Raw genomic sequence first — 21,697 nt, 5'->3', positions numbered from 1 at the left:
TCTACTCTCTCACTTTCGAGTCACATTTGCTACAAAGTCATTTCTTGCAACCCTTTCGGCCTCAGGACCTTTGACTGTGCTCTTCCTTTTGCCCTTTGCGTTCTTGGCTTAACTCTTGGGTCTCAGCTTATGTGTGGCCTTTACTTGAAAGAGACCACTCTTGATCATCCCATTCCAAACAGGCCCTCCCTATTTCCAATCCATCAATTCCCTGCTGGCTTCCTCTTTATCACTCTTTTCAACCAGCCATTCCTTTCTTTACTGGCTTGTCTGCTGGTGTAATAGCCTTTCCTGGTGGAGAATAAGCTCCAAGAGAACAAAGCACCAGTATCTAGATGCTGGCTGGAAGCAGGGAGGGATGAGGAAGGGAGGAAGAAGTGAGGGAGAGAGGAAAGAGGGAAGGAAGGAATTACCTTCAGATCTTCATAGGTGTCAGCCGAGAGCTTGGTGCTGTTCATGTTTAAACTGCAGAGACTCTTCATGGCTGTACAAGGACAGACAGACACAGTCATTAGGTCAGTGAGGTCCCACGAGGGGCAGCTGCAGGGATGGGATGGTCAAGCTCCGGGAGTGATCACAGATGCCGAGGTCCCTGTTCAGATGAGGAGGTGGAGGCCCAGCCATGGGGCCGCTTGGTACAGAAAGTCGATTTCAGGCATGTTCTGCTCTGAACTGGGCCCCAGTTCTCTCCTTGCCCTCTGAGCCTCCATCCCTTCTGGCCCTTCTATCATGTTCCTCTACTGACTGGACCAGATGTTCCCAGAGCTCGAGTGCCACACCCCAGATCAGCCCTAATGGAACGGGCCTGGCCCTACCCTGGAGGGAACCCCGGAAGCAGATTCAAGCTCTCGGCTTCTCACAAGCAGGCCTCAAACTTTAGTTTGCATCAAGAGTTGCTCAGGGAGCCTGTCAAATACATGAATGTCCTGTCCCACTTCCGGAGACGCTGGGTGAGGGCCTGGAGCCGGGCCCAGGAATCTGCATTATTACCCAGGGCCCCACCCACACTGTGTGACGCCAGTGACAATGTGTCGTTTGCAGAGAAGTGGCTATTCCTCTTTGCTTTCCATTAACCCTGTCACCTGCCCCCACCCCCTCCCAAGCCATCCCAATTTGCCAACAACCTTGTAGGAGGCAGGGCCACTACCCAGCATGCTGGGCCCTTGGCTAACTACTACGTATCCATCTTTCGCACCCCAATCCCATCATCTCCCCGGGAAGCTCGCCTTGATTCCTCTCAGCTGAGGCATGGGGCCTCCCATCTAAACCAATGGGTCTGAAACGGGAAATGCAGATTCCCAGGATCCATATCACCCAGGATTTCCATTCAGTAGATTAGGGTTGGGTTCAGGAATTGTCATTTCCAGATTCCTTGAGTACTGTGTGGCTCCTTCTATTAGCGTAGTGCTTCTCAAACTTTGATGTGCCAAGAATCACCCAGGCATTTTTTTAAATGCAGTTTCTGAGCTGGCAGGTCTGGGGCAGGACCTGAGAATGTGTGTGTCTCACCAGCTCCCAGGTGATGGCTCAGGTGGTTAGGGGAGCACAGTAGCACTGGAGCATTTTCCTTGAACTTGGCCCGTCAGGGGCTATGACAGCATCAGGAGGGTATGGGCTGGGTCTTACTCATTTTTTTCTTTCTCCTCTAGAATTTAAGTTCCATGAGGGCAGGGATATTTCCCCCCTGTTTTGTTCCTAGTGCCTAGAACGGTGCCTGGCACATAGTAGGTACTCAATAAACACTTGTTCAGTAATTGAATTTCTCCAAGTGCATGGTGACAAGTTGAAGGAAGGAAGGAAGGAAGGAAGGAAGGAAGGAAGGAAGGAAGGAAGGAAGGAAGGAAGGAAGGAAGGAAGGAAAAAGGGGGCCCTCACCCACCCGGCTGCCCCTCAGTACTCACAGCTGAGGGCCAGAAGGCCAGCATCGGTGACAGGCGTCTCGCACAGGTTCAGCACCTGGAGCATGGTGAGGTGTTCCGAGAGGAGGCGCAGGCCGGCGTCTCCAAACTGTGGGGCACAGAACCTCTCAGCCCTGCAGACTGATTCTAGCCCCCCAGGGCACCCTGGGACATGACCCCGAGGCTGAGGCAGAGGTGGAAGAAGGGCATGGGGACAAAGCCTGGCTCTGAGGCCCATGGTCCGCCCTCCCAGCCTCAGGGTCAGGGCTGTTCTCACTCCTCTCCAAAGACTCAAATGCCTCTCCTGACCTGGATTCCAATTCAGCTCCTGCCAGCAGCACATGGGTGCCCTCCCTGAGTCAGGTTTGCTGTCTGTCAAGGAGGGCTCTGAGCTGAAGCTGAGGTCGCCTTTCCCCAGGTGGGACAGTGGGATACGGAGGGGAGAGTTGGGCCTGGAAGGCAGGCTACTGGGAACACCTGGTGTCTGTACAACTTTGGAATGGTGAGGGCTACGCTTCACAGGTGTGGAGTGGAGACCACATGCGCTGATCTAAGTGCTGGACAACTCCATCGATACCTGGCACGTGCAGCAAGGATTGGTATGCCGTGGTCATTATTACAGCAAAGAGGCCCACAACCACTTGCAGCTCTGCCTCTCGGCTTTGCCTCAGTGCCTCTAAGACTTTGCCTGGCATGTCCCTGCCCTGAGCCTCATGCGGCCTCCAGGAAGTGGGTGCTCAGCCTGGCAGGGGGTGTGGTAATCAAGTGACTGGGCCCAGGGGCTCTGGACAGAAAGGCCAGCCAAGGAGGAGGGTGCATGAAACAGTGTGTGAAGGGGCAGGGAGAAGAGCGCAGGGAGGAATGTAGGGAGCAGGGAGGAGGGGGATGGGGGAGGAAGGTGTAAGGGGCAGAGGGAGGAGACGGGGACAGTGAGCAGGGCGCAAGGTGAGCAGTATGTACGTACCTGAGTGGACCACAGGTTCAGCTGCTTGAGAGAAGGCAGTTTGATGAGGTGCTCAGCGCAGGCACTGGTTACATTGGTGAAGGCCAAACTGAGGTTCTCCAGGTTTCCGAAGGAGCCAGAGCTCAGCAAACGAGCCAAGTCTGCGTCCTGCAAACAGACCGGCAGTTGGGGTCATAGGGCTGCCTGGGGCTGCAGGGAGCTCCCGAAGACCCTGAGACTTCCCACTTCCTTTCCCTTGCCCCACAGTGAGCTGTTGTTGGGGACAGCAAATCTCTAGGAACTGAGGTGACAGCATGACTTGGTGGGTTAGGCCAAGACGGGGGTCAGGGAGGGAGGGGCTGTCCCTGTGAGTGGCAGCTGTTGGGCGGAGGAAAAAGCCTTCAGTGCTGTGACTCACACCCTGAGTCACCAACTGGGGTGTTCCAAGGCCATGTCCCTCCCATAGGCGTGCGTGCATGCGTGTGTGTGTGTGTGTCTAAAGACACATCTCACTTTCCTAGGCAGCAGCCTGTGCCCATTTCCCACGTGGGAACACTGAGGCCCCCCCTCAACTCTCAGGACTGTGGAGGTCAGTGAATATTTGACCCTAGACTATGAAGTTGTTGAGGGTAATATCAATTGTTCCTTCTCTCTTAGTAACAGAATTCTTGAGTTTTAGCTGCCACCTGGCTGCCCTGAATTAAGGCTAATTTCTCAGCTCAGCGTGGCCATGTACTAAATCCGGATAATGGTCTACAAGTATATGTGTCAAGCAGAACTTCCATGAAGGTCCTTAAAGGTCCTTTCATGTTCATCTTTGCCTCTTCCTTCTTCCTACTGGCTGGAATGGAGACAACATGGATGGAGCTTGAGTAGCCTTTTCTGGACCATGAGATGAGAGCCACGTGCCAAGGATACTGAAGTAGCAGGTACAAGGAACTAAGATCCTTGCAAAATGGGGATGGTAAGAGGCACCAACCTCACAGGTTGTGCAAAGATAAAATGAACTAATGACACATAAATGCTCAGTGTATATTAGCTATTATCAACCACTATTATTAATAATAATCGATAACATTAATATCAATCTTTGTCATAATGTTTGGTTTCCTGCAACCCAGTTTTTTCCTAGAGAAGCTGGCCCGTCTAGTACTATGGGGTCCTTGCTCACCTCCCCCACCCCCTTCCACAGACACTGCCTGCCATTCCCCGGCAGGGAGGACCAACCCACCTTCTTCCCTCCACCTGGCCCCGCCGAGAGAACAAAACCAACTCACTGTGGACTTGGAGGGCAGTGTTAGCCTGGTGGGCCCGCCTTTCCTTTGCTGCAACAGAAACCAGGCTGATTAAGATGCGTTCTTCTCCCTGAGTTTCCTCCCTGCACCCCGCTTCTGTAAACACCACTCATGGTGCCATTTTCATTTCTTAGTGGTAGAAGGCAACGTCGTGGCCTTGACCTCAGGGGTAGACCGTGAGGCAAGGTTTGAAGCACAGGCAGTTTATTTAAGACGTGATCCCAAGAATCACCAGCAGGGTAGTGGAGAAGACGAAAGGCCACTGGTAGAAGGGGGTGTTGTCAACCCAGCTACCACTGTGGGCTTCTGACAAATGGAGGAGTCATGTGTCAGAGCTATGGGAGCCGGAGTGTTTACACAGCCTCCCCCATTAGTCATTGGTTGAGGGCTGCTCCAGGAGAACAGGGCCTGTGCATTCCTCACCACTTTTGTCCCTCCTGTGCTGCCCCTCTCTGGCCCAGAGGTGCAGGTGCCGGCATTTGGTAGTTGAGCCCCCATGCACTGAAATGGGAGTGTGGACACACACAGTGATGGCCACGCATGGCTCTGGGAGTGGGACAGGATGAAGTCCCGGTCAGGAGCTGAATAAGCTGTGACTTCTTCAGGGCACTGACTTCACCTCTCCGTGACTTTTTGATGATCTGGAAAGTGGCACGTACTTATCTGGACCTCTTTGGAGCTAGAGGGGGATGGCATGAGCTAGAGGCCCCACAGGTGCAATGGTTGCCCCGCTGCCCCCCACCACGCTCTCTGGCCAGCCTGGCCGTGGGCTCACCAGCTCCTTCAGCTCCCGCTGCCGGTTGCAAAGCTGCTCGTACATGCGCTTCCCCACGCCGCTGCTCTCCAGAGTTGAGATGATCTGCAGCTGGGTGTCATTGTTGTCGATGATGTTGTATTCCAGCATCAAGCACAGGATCTGCAGAGAGCGGGAGGTGAGTCACCGGCTGCAACTCCACGTGGGGCTTCCCCTGGAAGGGGCAGAGAGCCAAACAGCCCCTCCCAAAGCCCCACATGCCCCGGAAAGGTGGTCTATAGGTGAAATACGTGCACCCCAGGGGTCTTATTTTGAAAATCTGCAGCCCCGCCTCTGCATTTCTGGCTGTGTGACACTGGGCAAATCACCTACCCCAGCTTCCCATCTGTACAATGGGAACATTCATGTACGCCCAGCTGAGCGCACAGCAGTTCTTGGTAAATGCGTGTGGGAACAATGCATGCCAGGCCCAAAGATAAGACACCTCTTTCTATCCCTGGTTCTTCGCCAGGTGTCTGGCACACAGCAGGCGCTCAGACATGCTCTCTGAACTGAACTGGAGCCTGGGGAAGTGTGCACCACACCACCTCCGGGAGGGCCTCAGGCAGCTGCACATGCGCACTCTCCTTTCCTTCCCCTCCTGCCAGGGGTCCCCTTTCCTGTGACTTTTCACGCACCCAGGAGAGCCTGCCTGGACAGGCCCTCACACCAACACCCCCTCTTCTCCACTCTTCCCCCCAAGTCTCAGCACAAGGCACTCAGGACGAGCACTTGGACTAAACTCCAAGCTCCTCACCAGGACTTTCGGGCACCTAGTAGGCTCTTCACACATGTCTGCCCACTCCTGAGCCTCTCGCCCCCGGACTCACTATATTCTGGTGCTGTGGCCTGCTCCCTGTTTTTCTGCAAAGCCTCTTCCTGCTGCCGTCCCCACAGCCCTCTAGAAGACTCCGCTCCTGCCTCTCACTAACTTCTCCTCGGCCCCTCAAGTTCCTGCCACTTGCATGGGAAGCCAGTGGTTTGACTCTCTTCCCACTAAGAAGTGAGGTCTAACACCTGCCCCTTGACTATGGGCCAGCCTTAGGGACTGAAACCTAGTGGGCAGAAGTGGCAGAGCGGGCGTTGCCTAACTTCTGAGGCTAAGTTAGGGACAGCAATGAGGCTTCAGGCTGGCCTTTGTTTGGACAGTGGTTCTGGGTACACTGTGGGGAGTTAGAGAACAGCAGGTAGAGGAGACATGAGTGATTGGGGGCAGGTGCATGCGGGCTCCTTGGGGAGTGGGAACGCCACTACCCCAAGCTGCTGTATGGAGAGGCTTGGGCACCCCAGCTGGTCCAGCCTCCAGTGGTTGAATGAAGACACCTTGGAGATGACCCAGCCCAGCCTGCGTCTGACTGTGAACCCATGAGAGATCCAGAGTGACAACTGGTCACCCCAAGGCCCATGAGCAAAATAAATGGATATTATGGTTGAAGCCCCCATTTAGGGTGGTCTGTTACGCAGAAGTAGACAAACGAAACAGAAACATTCCCTGAGCCCTTGGATGACACAGACCGTAAGTGCAGTCAATAAATTGTTTGACAAACACCTCGTGCTTGCTAAGCTCAAGAGGGCTGGGACTGCACCCGCTTTGCTACTGCTGTGTCCCCAGCTCCTGCAACAGCTCTGGACTCAGTGCTCAATCACCAAGGATGAAGGACCGGGTGAACCAGCAGCCTTGTTGGGGACTCGGGCCAGCTCCTTACCTCCACCATGGTCTGGTTGCCCCTCAGCGCCAGGAGCATGCAGGGTCCCAGCTTGTTTTCCGCCAAGGAGAGCAGGAATTTTTTGGTCTTGTAACAGGAGCCCATGAGGATGTGCACCTGGGAAGAGAGATAAGCCAGGTGAAGGACAGTGACCGCTGTGGGGCTGTGGCCTGTGGTGCCTGCGTCCCGTGTGTGGAAGGTTTGGGAAACCAGAAGATGTTGATCAGACCCATCCCATGCCCTACGTGGACACTGAGATCAGGCATGATCACCAGCACCCCCAGGATATTTAGAAGACCCCTCCCTGACACATGATCCCCTGTGGACGAACCTCGAGGACATCATGCTAAGTGTGCCAGTCACAAAAGGACGAATCCTGTAGGATTCAACTCATGGGAGGGGCCTGGAGCAGTCAGATTCAGAGACAGAAAGTAGAATGGCGGGTGCCAGGACTGGGCTGGAGGTGGGGGGCAGAGTTCAGTGTTCAGTGGGGACAGTTTTAGTTTGGGAAGATGAAAAAGTTCTGGAGACACAGTGGTGATGGCTGCACAACAATGTGAATGTACTTAATGCCACTAAACTGTGCACTTAAAATGGTTATGATGGTAAATTTATGTTATGCATATACTACTGCACCTTTGCCACAACACACACACACACACACACACACACACACACACACACACACAGGCCCCCTCCCCACTCCCTTTGGGACTCTGTTCAGCACAGTTGAACCTGGTGGAAACTTCCGGGCAGTGCTTGCGCAGGGTGTACAGGCCCAGACAGACTCACACGGAATGCAACAGTATGGAGCCCTGCCTCCCCTTCCCAGAGCCCTCTGTGAGCTCCGAAGGTATTCTGTGATCACCTGCCCCAGAAAGACAAGAACTGGCAAATTCTGCTCCATCCTGGGTGAGATGTGGGGCAACCATTAAGCAACTGTGCTTCTTCCTTGCCATGTATATTTATATCTGGAGACGGGACCTAAGGGCAGGGGTCACCAACCAACAGGGCTGGGGGGCCCCAACACCTTGCTTGCTCTCTCCCTGACTGCACACAATAGCAAATGCCCTCCCACTGTGGAAATAGCAGCCTAATCGAGGGAACCTCTTCCTCGCTATGCATCTCCATGGAAACGATGAGTTGCTGTCCCAGGGGCTGCTTGCTTCCTTCCTTCCCATGTATATTTTTTTCTGCTCCATCATTAACAACTCTGGCACACAAATGCATTCTCTTAGGCTAGGAAGCTGCCAGCTCCCTGAGAGGTCTCTCACATTAAGGGGTGGGGGCACCACTGGATGTTGCCATGGGAAGCTGTGACATCAGAGGAGCCCCCGAGAGAGGTGAAAGAGAGGTGGTGCAGGCAGGGTTGGCACTTCCAGGATGTACAGGGCATTCAAAAGGGACTCATCAGGCAGCATGCAAGGAACGGAGAGCAAGTGCGTAAGAAAAAGGACCTAAAAATAAGTCCCTTTCAAGAAAGGTTCCAGAGGCAGCACCTGGATGTGTCGTCATAGCAGAAACATCGCTGCTAAGTTCACTGTGGAGAGCTTTATGAGCCACTCACCACGCGGAACAGCTGCCCAGCAGAGATGAGAATAACCACAGCCATCACTTCCGAGTACTGACTATGTGCTCAGGCCTGGCTGGGTGCCTTGCATCTATCATCACAGTAATTACCATAGTAACCCCGAGAAGCCAGTACTACAATCCCTGTTTTACAGACGAGGAAACTGAGGCACAGAGAGGCAGGTTACCAGCTCAAGGTCGTCAAGCTAGCATGCAGCAGGGCTGCGATCTGAACTAGGTCTGGCTGACACTCTTGCTTCTCAGGCTTAGGAAGAGGCGTGATGGCGAAACCAAGCTGGTTTTGTCAACCAGCGGGATTGCTGAGATGACTGGCCACCTGGAGGGAGCCTCTGTCTTGGGGGAAGGGAGTCTGTACTCATTTCAGGAGACGGACACTCTGCCACAGGAAGGAGGGGCCAGCTCTGGACAGCGGGGGCTTGGTCAAGGGAGAGACTAGGAGGATGAAGGCCTGTGTGACCTCAAGCGAGCCACTGAACCTCTCTGAGCCTGTTTCCACACGGGTGCAGTTAAGGGACAGGGAGGCCGTGAAGGGTAAGAGACAGTACATGAGAAGTGTTTGGCACGGGTGTCCAGCACAAAAAAAGAGCCGGAAGTCACCATGGGTGCCGCTCTTAGTTTCGTGAACTCACATCTCTCATCTCCAAAGGTGGGATGGTCACCCTGACCTTGGCTTCTCACTGTGAGGAGGAGATGAGCTGGTGGACCTGCAGTGCCTCCCAGAATCCCCGTGGGCATTAAGCACTCACGCCCTTGGACTTAATGTGGCCACTACGATGAACTGTGTGATCTTGGGGAGCCAGCACCTTGGTCTTCAGCCTCCTTGTCTGTAAAATGGGGTAACAGTGTCACCTCCTCACACTGCTGAGTGAGACTGAGTGAGAACAGAATTGCAAGCCCCTGGCTAAGGACCTGCTCAGGTAAGAAGCGAGAAAGTGACACCGTGGTTGTCATCATTGCCATCTTCACCATCAGCACCATTTTAGCCTGGAAACTCCTGGGCTGGCCACAGAGGCCAGAGGTAGGTCTCTCACTGTCAGGAGACATGACCCCAGTGCCCGCCCGCAGCTCCAGTTCAGGAGTCCCTGCCCTACGTACCATGCTGGCGAACAGCTCCCCGTCATCATCGCAAGCCACCCCTCCAGGGCTGTACAGCTGAAACCAGCCATCCTTGCCAGCCCGCACGCTCAGCAGGCACGAGTGGACCTGCATGGAGGAAAAGGTCCATCGGTCAGTGCCTCGCAGACCCAGCCATAATACAGTGACCAGTAATCTACACACACACACATGAAAGGTTCAGGCAAGTCCCGCAGTGAAGAAACATGTTTAACTTTGTTTAGTCCAGCAACACCCTCTGCTCCCCTCCACAGCCTTCACTAAATTCCATGGAGGGCCTTTTGGAAAAAACTGCAGTATCCATAAACTGGGGGACTCCTGCCATCTCTGTGGGATGGAGGGCCAGGCCCAGCTTGGTTACCCTCAATAAATAAAGCAAAACTGCGGCCGAATCGGGAGGGAGAGAGGTTGAAGCCATTGCTCAGACAATCCCCCATTTCTCTTGTGCTCTTTTGCGGGGGGTGTGGGGCATTTCTTTTTTCTCTTTTCTGTCTGGGTCTCTGTCTCTCCCTCTCTGTGTCTCTAACTCCTCTCTCTCTAATCTTCACCTGCCCTCCTTTCTCTCTGAACCTCTGCCCCTCTACTCCTTGGGTTTCTGCTCCTCCCATAACTGACCCTCATTCCTGGGGCCTGCCTTCTTCCCGCCCAGAGTTTCCGACTTCCGCCTGGAGGGCACGATTCCCCTCACTGGATCTCTGTCCTTCTCATCTTTCTCTCTCTCCCACCCACCCCCTCAGTAGATCCCATCTGCACCTCCTTCTGAATCTCTGTCCAGAGTGAGGAGCAATTTCAGTGCCCAAAGCACAGCTCTCTCTGTGGCTCTCAAGCCCCTTCCCAGTGTGGTTGGGCATGGGTGTGCATGTGTGCAAACGTGTGTGTGCACATTTGGGAGGAATTCCACATCCACCCCAGCCACCGCTGTAATTGCAGAGAGAGAGAGACAGAGACAGACAGACAAAGGCCTTTGTTCCCCGTCCTCAGAGGAAAGCTGAGAGAAGTGTCCCATCATTTCCTTCAGGAGTAAAGGACAATCTGCTGCCAAGAGTCCACTTACTCAGAGATACTCAATTGATCACAACCCACACACGTAAACAGAAAACACAGGCGGTGGACCTTTGATTTTGCCTCTGAGTCGGGGGAGTATCAAATGTTAACTTTATCAACTTCAAAGAAATAAGGAATCAAGAGGCTGGAACCCTATTCAACAAATACAGCAAAGAATTTATAAGAGAACAACTCTGGCCAACAGGAGAGGGGGGCGAGGGGCCTGCTTGGGCAGGGGCTCCGCTCTCACCAGCTCCCTGGGCCTCCGCATTTTACCCTCACTTGGAAATTTCCCTCCCAGCACTTGGCTCTGCCTCTCTGCTCTGTGCAGCAGCTGGTACCACTTTTATTCTTCAAAGTTTGTGTTTGAAATAAAGGCTCACTTTGCAGGAGAATTCTGAGAACCCTAAGAACAACGGGGATCAGCACTGGCACCAACCGGTTAAAAGCTCCCCATCTGCTGTTCTGCTTTGGTCGGTCGTGCCTGAGGACTGCTTTTGGAACTGGGTTTAGAATCAAGGGTGCATTAGAACCAGACCCTCCTAGAACTAAGTTTCACGGTGTGGCCTGAAGAGAATATGTTCTGGCTGCACTGAGAAGAACTTGCTCCCCCTCTGCCCACCCTTATCCTATCACTGCTGGGGTACGTGTCGTGGGTGCTGCCCCCTGGCCCCCAGAGCCAGACCCCTTCACATCCTGGTATCCACATGCACAGAGAAGATGGGGCCTGAGCTATTCAGGGCAAGGCCGCATCCAGCTTTCTCTGCAGCCCTTCCTGGCCCAGGGTTCATACTGCAAAGCTGAGTACTGCATAGGCTCTGGAGCCCCGCCCTGAGTTCGAATCCTGCCTCAGCCATGTACCAGTTGTGTGACCTTGGGGGTATAATTAAATCAGTTTTTTCTACTCTAAAAGGAGGATGATTCTGCAGTAGAATGGGGGTAATACTAGAACCTACTTATAGGGTTGTGAGGATTAAATGAGAACAGCACGTGCCTGACACAGGGTGAGTACCTAATAAAATTGTTACACTGATGCAATGGAAAGACAAGGGCTGTGGGGGTTCCCAGCCCCTTCTGTGTCCTTGCTCACACACACAGGCTCCAGGTGGAAGACTGCCCTCCCCCTGAACCCCTGAAGCCCAGCTGTCCGAGGGACAGAATGGAAATGAAACCCAGCTCAGATTTCTTCCCTCCATTTCTCACAACGGCAGGACCACAGAGGAGCCAACGCAGTTTCAGAGCTGGATGGGGGCCCATGTACCAGCCTGCCCCAAATCAAGGCCTGCGATCTGAGGAGAACCTGCCAGGCAGTGGGAAACCACCTCTGGGTAGCCTGAGTTTACAGTAAGACCCTGACATCACGGCAGGGCTGAGACACCCGGGCGGGGGCTGTGTTTATGCATAAGGCAAGGAGCCTTTGTAAACTGTTCTGAATGCCCGTGGGTGACGAGGAGGCTCTGACAGAGCCACAGAAGGCTCGGAGAGGCCCGTGTGCGTCCTGCTGGAGCACTGACAGTGGGCTCGTGAGGAGAAAGAGAGGCCTCACCTCTTGTCTCGGGTCTTCAGCAAACCTCTGAATCACGTACTTCAATTCCCTGAAAAAGAGAAGTGGCAGCAGTCATTCCCAGGGTCCTGGCTTGGGTGGACCAGGGCTGGGGGCTGAGGAGAGGGCAGGAAGGGGCAGGGAGCCTGGCTGAGTGGGCAGGATGAAGAAATGCCTGGACAGGTCTGGACGTGTGTTGCAGAACCTCCCAGAGGAGCCATCACCGCCTCCCAGAATGCACATGACATGAGAATGGGCCGGAAGGAGGGCTGGCCACTGGGGACGACCTCAGAACAGAGGGCATTCGTACCAGGAGAAGGTAACAAGGGCGTTGCCCAAATACTCACTTGGTGAACTTCTCATGTGCGAGAGCTCTGTAACAAAAACAAAGGGAAAAGTGCAGTTAGCAGGGCATTTTGCAAACGGCACAATGATCCAGAGATCTTCCTTGGGGATGGTGAGGTGTTATGTCTGCCTCAAAGGATGAAGAGGGAGTTGAAAATGGAAAACACCGACATTTTGTCCCTACTTGAAGCTGCAAAACAAAGCCCTCCTTTGATGAGTGAACAGACTGAGCCCCACACCCCTAAACTACTCCCAGGTCCCATACCTGTAAACAGGAGCGTGCTAGCCGAGCTGTATGTGAGTGAGTGTGTGTCTGCATGTGGGCACCAGGGACCCAGGTGTGTTTGTTAATTGTTCCACAATTAAGGTGAGGCCGTACTAATTAAAGCCATATATCAGGGTGGCAATCAGGGACAATTCTCCAAGCGAATTGCATCATGGGCCCACTGTCAAGTGTGTCCCCAGGGCTGTGGGGACAGTGGCTGTAGCCAATGACGCCACTGCTCGTGGAGACGGTAGCAGCTCTCAGGAGTCAGATTTCTCCGGTCTCAACTCCTGGGGGCTCCAGGGACAGGCCAAAGCCAGCAAATGGGGCAATTACTGAGTGTAATATCCCCCCTGGAGAGCCACATTTCACAAACACAGGCTCGTTAATCGGCTCCTGAGAGAGCCCTAGCTGTCTCCCGAGGCCTGGCTTTTTCACATCTATCAAAACAGAGACCTGGAGGCATTTTAGGCCCTGGTTCTTGAGACAACATTTCTCCTTGGGCCATTTTTTATTCACCAGGCAGTTTTCTCCCTATTTTCCTGTGATAAATTCAATATCGGGATAAGGGCTGGCAAGAGAGAGACAGAGGGTCCATTTCTGGCCAACTCGCTGTAGAGCGTGACCTAATAATCATAATGGACATAAAAGAGCTTTCAGCACATCGCTGTCTGACATATAAAGCAATTCCACAAGCATTATCTTTTGATTTTTACCACGGCCTCAGAGAGAGTAGAGGTAAGTACTCCTGTTTCCATCTGATGCATAATAGAAATCTCTTAACTTTATGGCGTGAATGCACTGTGCGGATGGCTTTGTTTGCATTCTCAGCTCAGTTTGTTTTTGTTTGTTTTTGGGGGGTACGCCTCCCCTGGGATCCTGCAGCTGAGAACCAAAATTTCCACCTCCCACTTCTGCTCATGATGTCCCCAGGGGTAACTTGGTATATCCTGGAACATGACTGCTCCCCCTGTTAAGGCCTTGGTGGACAACAGGTTTTTCTCGTAGGTCAGAGACATGTGTGAGACTTACTCTTTGGGGAATGGAATGGGTTGAAGCAAGCTGGCCAGAGACGGTCTCCAGTCGTCATAGTCTGACCTAGAACGAGAAGGGGTGATGGTTAGGTGTGGTCTAGACGAGGAAAGGTTTACAGCATGCTGTCACGGATGGGAAAGACGGGGCAAGAGTCTGGTGGAGACTCTTGTGGCACCAACTCTGCTCTAACCACCTCAGCTTCCAAGACTCTGGGAGGACAAGAAGCTGGTATGTGTGTGTGTGCAGCATGGCTGGGAGGCCGAACAGACAGAAGAACCTGTCCAGAGACTTCCTTATGGCAACTGATGGGGCTGGCAGTCCAATTCCCAGGAACCTCATCCTTCCTGGCCACTGAACCCAGGCTACTGTTCCTTCCGTCTGTGGAACTTGATGGGGGGAGGTTTATGGGCTGAAATGCCCCTCCCTCAAATTCATATGATGAAGTCCTAGGCCCTAGCACCTTAGAATGTGACTGTATTTGGAGAGAGGGCCTTTAAAAAGGTGACTGAGATAAAGTGAGGTCATCGGGGTGGCCCTACGCCAAGCTGACCACGGTCCTTACAAGAGGAGATTAGGACAGACACAGAGGGAAGACCACGTGAGGACACAGGGAGAAGATGGCCATCGGCAAGCCAAGGAGAGAGGCCTCAGAGGAAACGGATTCTGCCCGCACCTCAATTTCAGCGTTCCAGCCTCCAGAACTGCGAGAAAATAAACTTCTGTTGTTTAAGCCACCCTGTCTGACTAATACAGGGGTGTAGGTTGGGAACGCAAAGCCATTCTCATCTTTGATTGACCAGAACTGAGGAGCAAATGTATACAGACTGATTCATAAAAAATAAAAATTATAGGCTGTTTATTTGTAGCTTAACCCTCCTGATTTATCAGATACTTCTAGTCTTGTGTCCAGGTAACATTTTTTTTCTTACAGTCACTGTTAATGGCAGTATTAACACCAATGGTGGTAATAATAATAATAATAATAATGAAAAAACAGCAGATACGATTTTGTCAACACATTGTACACGCACTGCATCTGTTCATTTACTCTTTAAAATAAAGATTATGATTATAATTATAAATTATTTTGTATGTTTCTATAATTGATATATAATTACTATATATGATGATGATGATGAGAAGCCTCGCTTGACAGATGAGGAAACCGAGGCTCAGAGAAGCTAACTGCTTGAGCTAACACAGCAGTGGCTGATGAGAAATTGAATCCAGGCTTGTCTGAATGATGCCAGACCCCTGGCTCTTGCCTGCCTGACTGCAGCTGAGGTCTTAGGTGAGACCAGGCAGAGGAGGGTCACGTCCCATTTATGCGATAACAGCCACGAGATTAGCATGAAGGATAATGACAGCTGCACCGTGTGTCAGGACCGGCTCACTCATGGAGTCGGCCCCATGCCCAACGTGAGTCCATATTACAGGCGGGGAGTGGTTAGGTAACTGGCTGAGGTGACAGCAGAGCTTAGCCCCCAAGAGGTCACCACAAGGGAACCAACAGCGTCTGGAGACCACTGTGGAGCCAGCAGGCTGCTCCCCACCTCCCACTAGCACAGCTTCTTAAAGAAACGAATTCCTCTGCCAACTGCCCTCTGAGAAGCCAGGAGGGTCAAGAGAAGGGGAAAGAATCTGAGGGGCATGGCAGCAACTGAGCCTGTGGACAGAGAGGCCTTCACCAGGCTCGGGAGCATTCACACATGTCCCAGATAATACTCACACACCTGATTCTTGGTCCTGTGGCCCCAGGACTCCTTTACGTTTAGCATTCAGTGTTCCTCAACCTCTTTTTTTTTTTTAATTATCTAGTGCCCCTGTGCCCACTGCCCCAAGCTTTCTCGACATTTCTTCCTAATTGTTCTCCCAATACACTGCATATGTTTATGTGCTGTATGTCTACCTATGCTTTATACCAAAAAAGAGTAAGATCTTCTCACTCCTAGAACCATTATTTGTTCCCACCAACAATGCACTGCTTAGATAGATAACCCCTGGGTCAGAGTTTTCCCACCCTATCTTCCTCCAAATATATAGTGATAAAGTGACAGCCGTCAGAATCCAGCTCACACCCTGAAAGGTTCTGAGGAAAGACTCAAAACACCGGACATGTAGAAAAGAATTCCCAGAAAAGCCTGGTGCCCTGAGCTAAGTTCTACAGCGTACTGGCTGAGGTTTACTAAGCATTTACTAGGCTATGCACTGGCCATGAACTTACTTAATCCTTAGAACAGGCACCCAGGGAAGAGAGAGAATCACACCTGCTTTACGGGTGAGAGGGTAAGGCCCCAACCACCTCAGCGACCCATCTCAGCAGAGCAAGGATTCCCAGCCAGGTGCGTGGACCCCAGTGCCCAAGGATGGGCACATGCTCTGTGCTGCGCATGGATGGTAGAGGCACAGTGTCCTGAGGCCCAGCCTGGAGCTCAGCCTCCTGTCGGCTCCACTATGGCGACTCACAGAGGACCAAGCGTGCGGACATGCACGTAAAGAAAGAACAAGAGGCAGACAGACTTCCCTCCTCACCTAGGCCCAGCCCAGCTCCAAGTCTGAGGTTGGCTCTGGCCCTGCTGCAAACGTCTAGTCTGACCACTCTGGGGGTGTGCAGAGGGTATGCTGGGCAGAGGCTGGGTGGCCAGGCCCAAGGGGTGAGGCGAGGGTCAGCAGAGCACCTGGCGAGCAACACCAGCCCCAAGGATGGGAGGGAGAGCAGCAGGCCAGTCTACGAGGCCTGATCACTCACCCTCAGGACGGAGAAAAGTCAGTCGGGCCTTCTCTGGGCTCAGGTGAGGCCTTAAGCATCCTGAGGACCTCCAATGAGCTTCAGGTTTCAAGCACCAAACATTTAACCCTCACATTAAGGGGGTCGGGCTGGCTCTGGAACCTCCATTTATAGATGAGAAATGGAGGCCCAGAGAGGTCAGGACACCTGCCAAAAGTCACAGAGCTAATGAGGGGAGAAGTTGGACTTGACCTAGGCTCTATAAGTACATGAGCAACTTAGAACCCAGATGACCAAGGTTCCCTTTTGCTTCCGGGGTGTAGGTGTATAACACCAGGGACCAGCTGGGCAGGTAATGGGGTGGACATGGGAAATGGAGAGGCAGTTCTGAGGACTTTGGTCAGCCGCCTTGGTCTGGAAGAGACACAACACACACTCGGTGGAATTGTGAACAGACGCTTCCTCCCAGCACACCATTTCTTCTTGATTCATGGAATCTGGGGTATAGCCCAGTGAATAGTAGCTGATGCAGTAGCTTGACGTAGGTGGGCTACGGGAGCCTCTGAAAAGCCAGATGTCCCCAGCACACTGGCCGAGGCCAGGCAGGCCTCACTTCAATGGCTCCATGTATACAGAACCCAACCTGAACCCCAGCAATCTTGGGGCCACAGCCCAGGGAACAAATGTGGTGGTTCCCTGGGGTGAGCTCATGGGGTCCTCAAAGGGGGTCCGGGAGTGGGGGTGAGCTGAGGTCTGAGAGACCAGTGGGAAATCCACTGGCATTTTTAGAAGACTGAGAGAAGTGCCAATACAGCCCTCCAATGCTCAGAAAGGAAAAGAAGGCTGCACTGCGGACATTTCATCCTGCTTTGCTCCTGCCATGCACACACATTTAGAAATATCTGCTCCCTCAAAAAGCAAACCAGCTGGCCCAGGGATTAAAATCCCAGGCGAGAAATGAGTGGCCATGAGGTCTGAGGCAGGGGACCTAGGCAAATTCTCCCTCTCTCTACCTGCCCCATCATCCCATCGGGGAGCTCCCAGGACTGCATAGAGAATCCGCCGGCCTCAAATGCTCCAGGGAACTTCCAGTTTCTATAGTGACCTCACACTCCAGGAATTTGCATGTGAAAATTTCCAAAGAAGTCAATCCATCTACTCGAATACATACAGACACACAGACATACACATATGATTTATGCTGCTCTGCAGGTATCACCTAAAAGCCTTGCCAGAAGCCCGTACACGAAGATGCTAACGGTGGAGATAAGAGCACCTGTCCTTGCCACAAGGCCACGGGGTGCCAGGTGCTGTGACAAATGCAGGTACTGTGACACACGGATTCATTTAATATCAAGGCAGCCCTGAGAACCAGAATGCATCGAGAGGGATCATTATCCGTATTTCACAGCTGGGAAACCCGGGCTCAGAGAGGTGGGGTTATTGTCTAAAATCGTACAGTTAAATCCTGGGGATGGAGTTGGGACCCCAATCTGGCCGACTCCCAAGCCAGTGGACTCCCAACCGAGGAGGTGGTCCTTCCACTCACTCCCCTCCAGGCATCCAGCTCCTGACCCCAAGTCCCACTGGGAAGACAGTGGCCAGCGGAGGGAGAGCTGACCTTGAGGAATGATTGGCAGCGGTCGTGTCTGTGGCCAGAGGACCGAGGGAGGAACAGAGAATGCTGACTGGGGCCCAGTCCACCCACTCCCAGCGCCTCGTCAGACTCCCCAACGATGCTCACCAACTTGGCCCTGCCCCACCAATGCTTCCAGCCTCCCTCTCCATCTCTTAGCCTGTTGGAGGCTATTTCAGCCATTCTTTGTCTGATGGAGTTTCCAGCCAGCCAATCCCCATTCTCTGCACCAAACTCCTGGTGTTTCTTCTCAATGGAGCTGCAGCAGCTGGCTGCAGTGGGTCTTCACTCAGTAGGGCTGTCCCGAGTGACGTATGACGTTTCCTAGGTCTCCTCCTGGGGCTTCCAGTCATTGGGATAGCCCCATGTCCGTCTGCATTTTCTCTAAAGGCCTTCCAGCTGATTTTCAGCCCATCAGGCCTCTTTTAAAATCCAGGTGTTTGCAAAAATAACATGTAGCCAGGCTGGACCTGATCAGAAAGGAGTGGCTGTGCCCACCTCTCCCTCACAATGACTGCTCTTTCCTCTTCCTGGACAGAAGAGCGTCCCCTTGCCCGTGGTCTCACGTGTGCCAGCAGCTTCTCACACTCCACCCCACTGGGCGAGTGATGTCACTGCTTTTAGCAACTGGTGCTACTCAGAAGGACTGAGAACGGGGTATCAGTTGGGACTCCCAGCATTTAGCGGAGCCTGGCCCAGCCTAGTGCACAGTGAACGTCCATAAAGGAATACGTAAATAGATGGACTTTAAAAAGGCATGAATCACACACAGGTGCCCAGCAGGTTAAGAGCAGGACTCCAAACCACTACAGGCCCGAACCTACTCTGTCCAGCAGCCAAGTCCACATTCTTTCCATTGGACCACCCAGCCTGGGCCTCACAGGGTGATATTTTCAGCGTCAACCTTGACCTGTGTTGGGAATAAGTATTCCCTTTCAAGGGTCTCCAGGGAACTTTTTGTGGCTTACATTCCTTTTCAGAGGTGTTAAACGCTAAAGATGTGTGGACCTTCCTATGGGAATGCGCTGGATCAGGGACCTGCGCCTCTCAGGGCCCCCAGCTGTGGGGTGGGCTGCACTGCCCACACTCGGGGACCAGCAGTGCCTGCTCTGACAAACAGAGTTGGCCAGCTGGGCCAAGGCACTAAGCCTGGCTTCCGTGGCCCCACACAATACCCTTCTCAGACCCCCAAATTCCACACTAGAGCCTCTGTGTTTTCATTCTTTACACGTAACTCTCATTTAGCAGTCCGGTTGATCACAGCAGTGGGCCAGCCTGGGAACAACGTCACTGAATTATCACAGCAGCCCTCTAAGAAACGCACCCGTTTTACAGACAAGAAAACTAAGGGCAAGAGGAGCCAAAAACGCTACACACAATTAATTACACAGCAGACTGTCATACTGTCGCATTTCCTAAATTCCAAGATGCATGCTTCTTGCCATCTGAGTGTGCTTTAAATGCTATGTTGTTTTTTCCCCCTCTCCAAGTGTTGGCTATTAAATCTACGATGCATTGTACTCTCAACGGTGTCTTAAAATAGAGGAAAGACAAATGTAATCAGGAAGTGTAGTAACTCCCATTTGCCTGGTGTCTACATCTGCAAGGCACCCAGGGCCTCGCCCTCCATCTCACTCTAATGCCCAGAAGTAGCTCTGACTCAGAGGAGACAAGTAACTCATCCAAGGTCACCAGCTAATACTGGTATCTGTGGCCCCTGAGCCCAGCGTCCTGGCTCTGAATCTGCTGTTTCCTGTGTATCACGCACTGGAGCACTTTGAGCTGCTGGGGTTTTGGGGGATCCAACATATCCTAGGCCATCCAGTGTGCCAGTGACCCAAGCAGCCAACAGAGATGAAGAAGGAAAGTTGACAGGAAAAGAAGTTATCAGGCCCAAATTGTGTTTTGAGCTCCCCAAGGTAACCGAGGCTTGTGGAAGTATCAACCCTGCTTTAAGGAAACCTCTGAGCGGGCTGCGAGGTACTGCTCTGAGCATCGATGCGAACACCGCTGGCTCCCAGAAGGCAGCGCCTGACCGGGCCTCCGACCCCCACCCACTCCCTGGCAGCTGGGTGATACAGGCAGGCAGGAGGTCTGGAAGCAGGTCAGGAAGAACAGAGTCCTCATTCATGAGTGTGTTTGTGAAGAAGGAAAAAAAAAATGTGTGTGAACTGCATGATGAAACTCAAACCCTTAGTGCTTAATGAGAAATATGAGTCAGGGCCGAGCCGGCAGGAGGCCTGAGAGTCCCAGGTGTTTGTGTAAGGTGTGTGTGCAGAGGTGTGTGTGTGCACGTGCATGCGCACACACGTGTTCAACTTCACAGACACCACAAGCCCTACTTTTAGAGCACGGGGGTAGCCCTGGGCACCTCCCAGACCAATTCACCAGCTCACCAGGCACCGGCAGGTTGCCTCCACCCCTCTGGACCCTGAGTGCATTCCAGGCAGCAACTCATTCATGATAGACATGGAACAAATTCTGCACAGTGTACAACAGAGACATGGAGACTCAGTAAAACCCTGGCACCGGTGAAAAGCCCCAGGAGCCCGGCCTCCCCCAGATCAAGGGGCCGTGGTGCCCAGCCTTCAGCTAGGTGCCGTACGTCGGTTAGATATGATCACGCCATCATACCCCAATCCCTCTGCAAAGCCCGTCACCCACCGCTGAGTGCACCTGGCAATGCCAACTACTGGACTCAGTCCTGAGAGTGGCCGAGCTCATGGGACAGGACACATGGGAGAGAGCAGGACAGGCCTCTGCTGGGCTCTCCAGACCCAGCTGGCCCGTAAAACCACTGGGCTCAGCACAGGTCCCTCTGTCTAGGCTCTAGGTACCAGGCGTGTGTGAGTGAGATGAGTCTGAGTGGTACAAGGGCAAATGGCAGAACTGGAAAGACTCTCAGGGGTCAAAGATTAAGCCCCTCACCCCATTCTAGAGTCACCCAACTGAGGCTCAGGGAGGGGTTGGACAGGCTGAAGCATCCAGCTCAGAAGTGTCACCACCCAGAGCAGGCCGGGTCTCCTGGCTCCTTCTCAGAGTTTTTCACACCAGTCAGGCCCACAAGGGGCTGGATCTGCACACACCTCCCTCCCTGCCAACTGCAGAGCTCACGAGGAAGAGCAGAGGGCCTGGTTCTCGGCACCGTCCAGGGGGGCCGCTTTCCCAAAAGATACACCCTGTATAGAAGAGTCGCACACGCGCACACAACACAAATGCATATACATAACCACTCAGACACCCACAGGCACACACACCCCAAAATAAAGCAGACATCTGTATACAGAGAACCACACAGCACACACAACATGCACAGAGCACACAACACAGGAACACACTCACACACAGGCTAAAGGTATACTTGTACACATGTACAGAGAAACACACAGACTACAACACTCGTGTACACTCATACCCACATGTACATGTGTATCATTGCCACTCAGCACAAAAGCAGCACAAGTGCCCAGACACACCCACACTTGTACACGTACACACATACATGTGCTTAGGCAATCCCACATGTCTGTCACACCATATACACTCAAAGCCACATACACATATAAAGACACTCATAAACTCAGAATGAACACACTCCACAATGTGGTGAGCTTCACACACTCTGACTGCACCTGGCAATGCCAGCCACTGGACTCAGTCCTGAGAGTGGCCGATGTGGGCACCAGTGTGCTCATGCACACTCACACACACATTCTCAAACTCATGCACACGTATGTTTGTGTACATACCTACACATGTGCCC

The 21,697-nt window shown here is 52.8% G+C and overlaps 1 protein-coding gene across 1 annotated transcript in view; it reads right to left on the bottom strand.

The window, feature by feature from the left end:
- CMIP (c-Maf inducing protein) overlaps nucleotides 1–21,697 on the bottom strand; it is a 237,096-nt gene that overhangs the window by 4,317 nt on the left and 211,082 nt on the right. Inside the window, exons 11-20 of the mRNA XM_081030396.1 lie at nucleotides 13,568–13,633; nucleotides 12,273–12,299; nucleotides 11,929–11,977; nucleotides 9,321–9,428; nucleotides 6,636–6,752; nucleotides 4,912–5,052; nucleotides 4,119–4,166; nucleotides 2,863–3,009; nucleotides 1,902–2,007; nucleotides 414–484 (exon numbers count right to left, since the gene is read on the bottom strand). Of these exons, the coding sequence (XP_080886522.1) occupies nucleotides 414–484; nucleotides 1,902–2,007; nucleotides 2,863–3,009; nucleotides 4,119–4,166; nucleotides 4,912–5,052; nucleotides 6,636–6,752; nucleotides 9,321–9,428; nucleotides 11,929–11,977; nucleotides 12,273–12,299; nucleotides 13,568–13,633 (880 nt within the window). The remainder of the gene's footprint in view (nucleotides 1–413; nucleotides 485–1,901; nucleotides 2,008–2,862; nucleotides 3,010–4,118; nucleotides 4,167–4,911; nucleotides 5,053–6,635; nucleotides 6,753–9,320; nucleotides 9,429–11,928; nucleotides 11,978–12,272; nucleotides 12,300–13,567; nucleotides 13,634–21,697) is intronic.

This window comes from Rhinolophus hipposideros (genome assembly GCF_964194185.1).
Source record: "Rhinolophus hipposideros genome assembly, chromosome: 21".
Classification (NCBI taxonomy): Eukaryota; Metazoa; Chordata; class Mammalia; order Chiroptera; family Rhinolophidae; genus Rhinolophus; species Rhinolophus hipposideros.
Note: the sequence above shows the minus strand (reverse complement) of the source record. Positions and strands in the feature narration are given on the sequence as shown.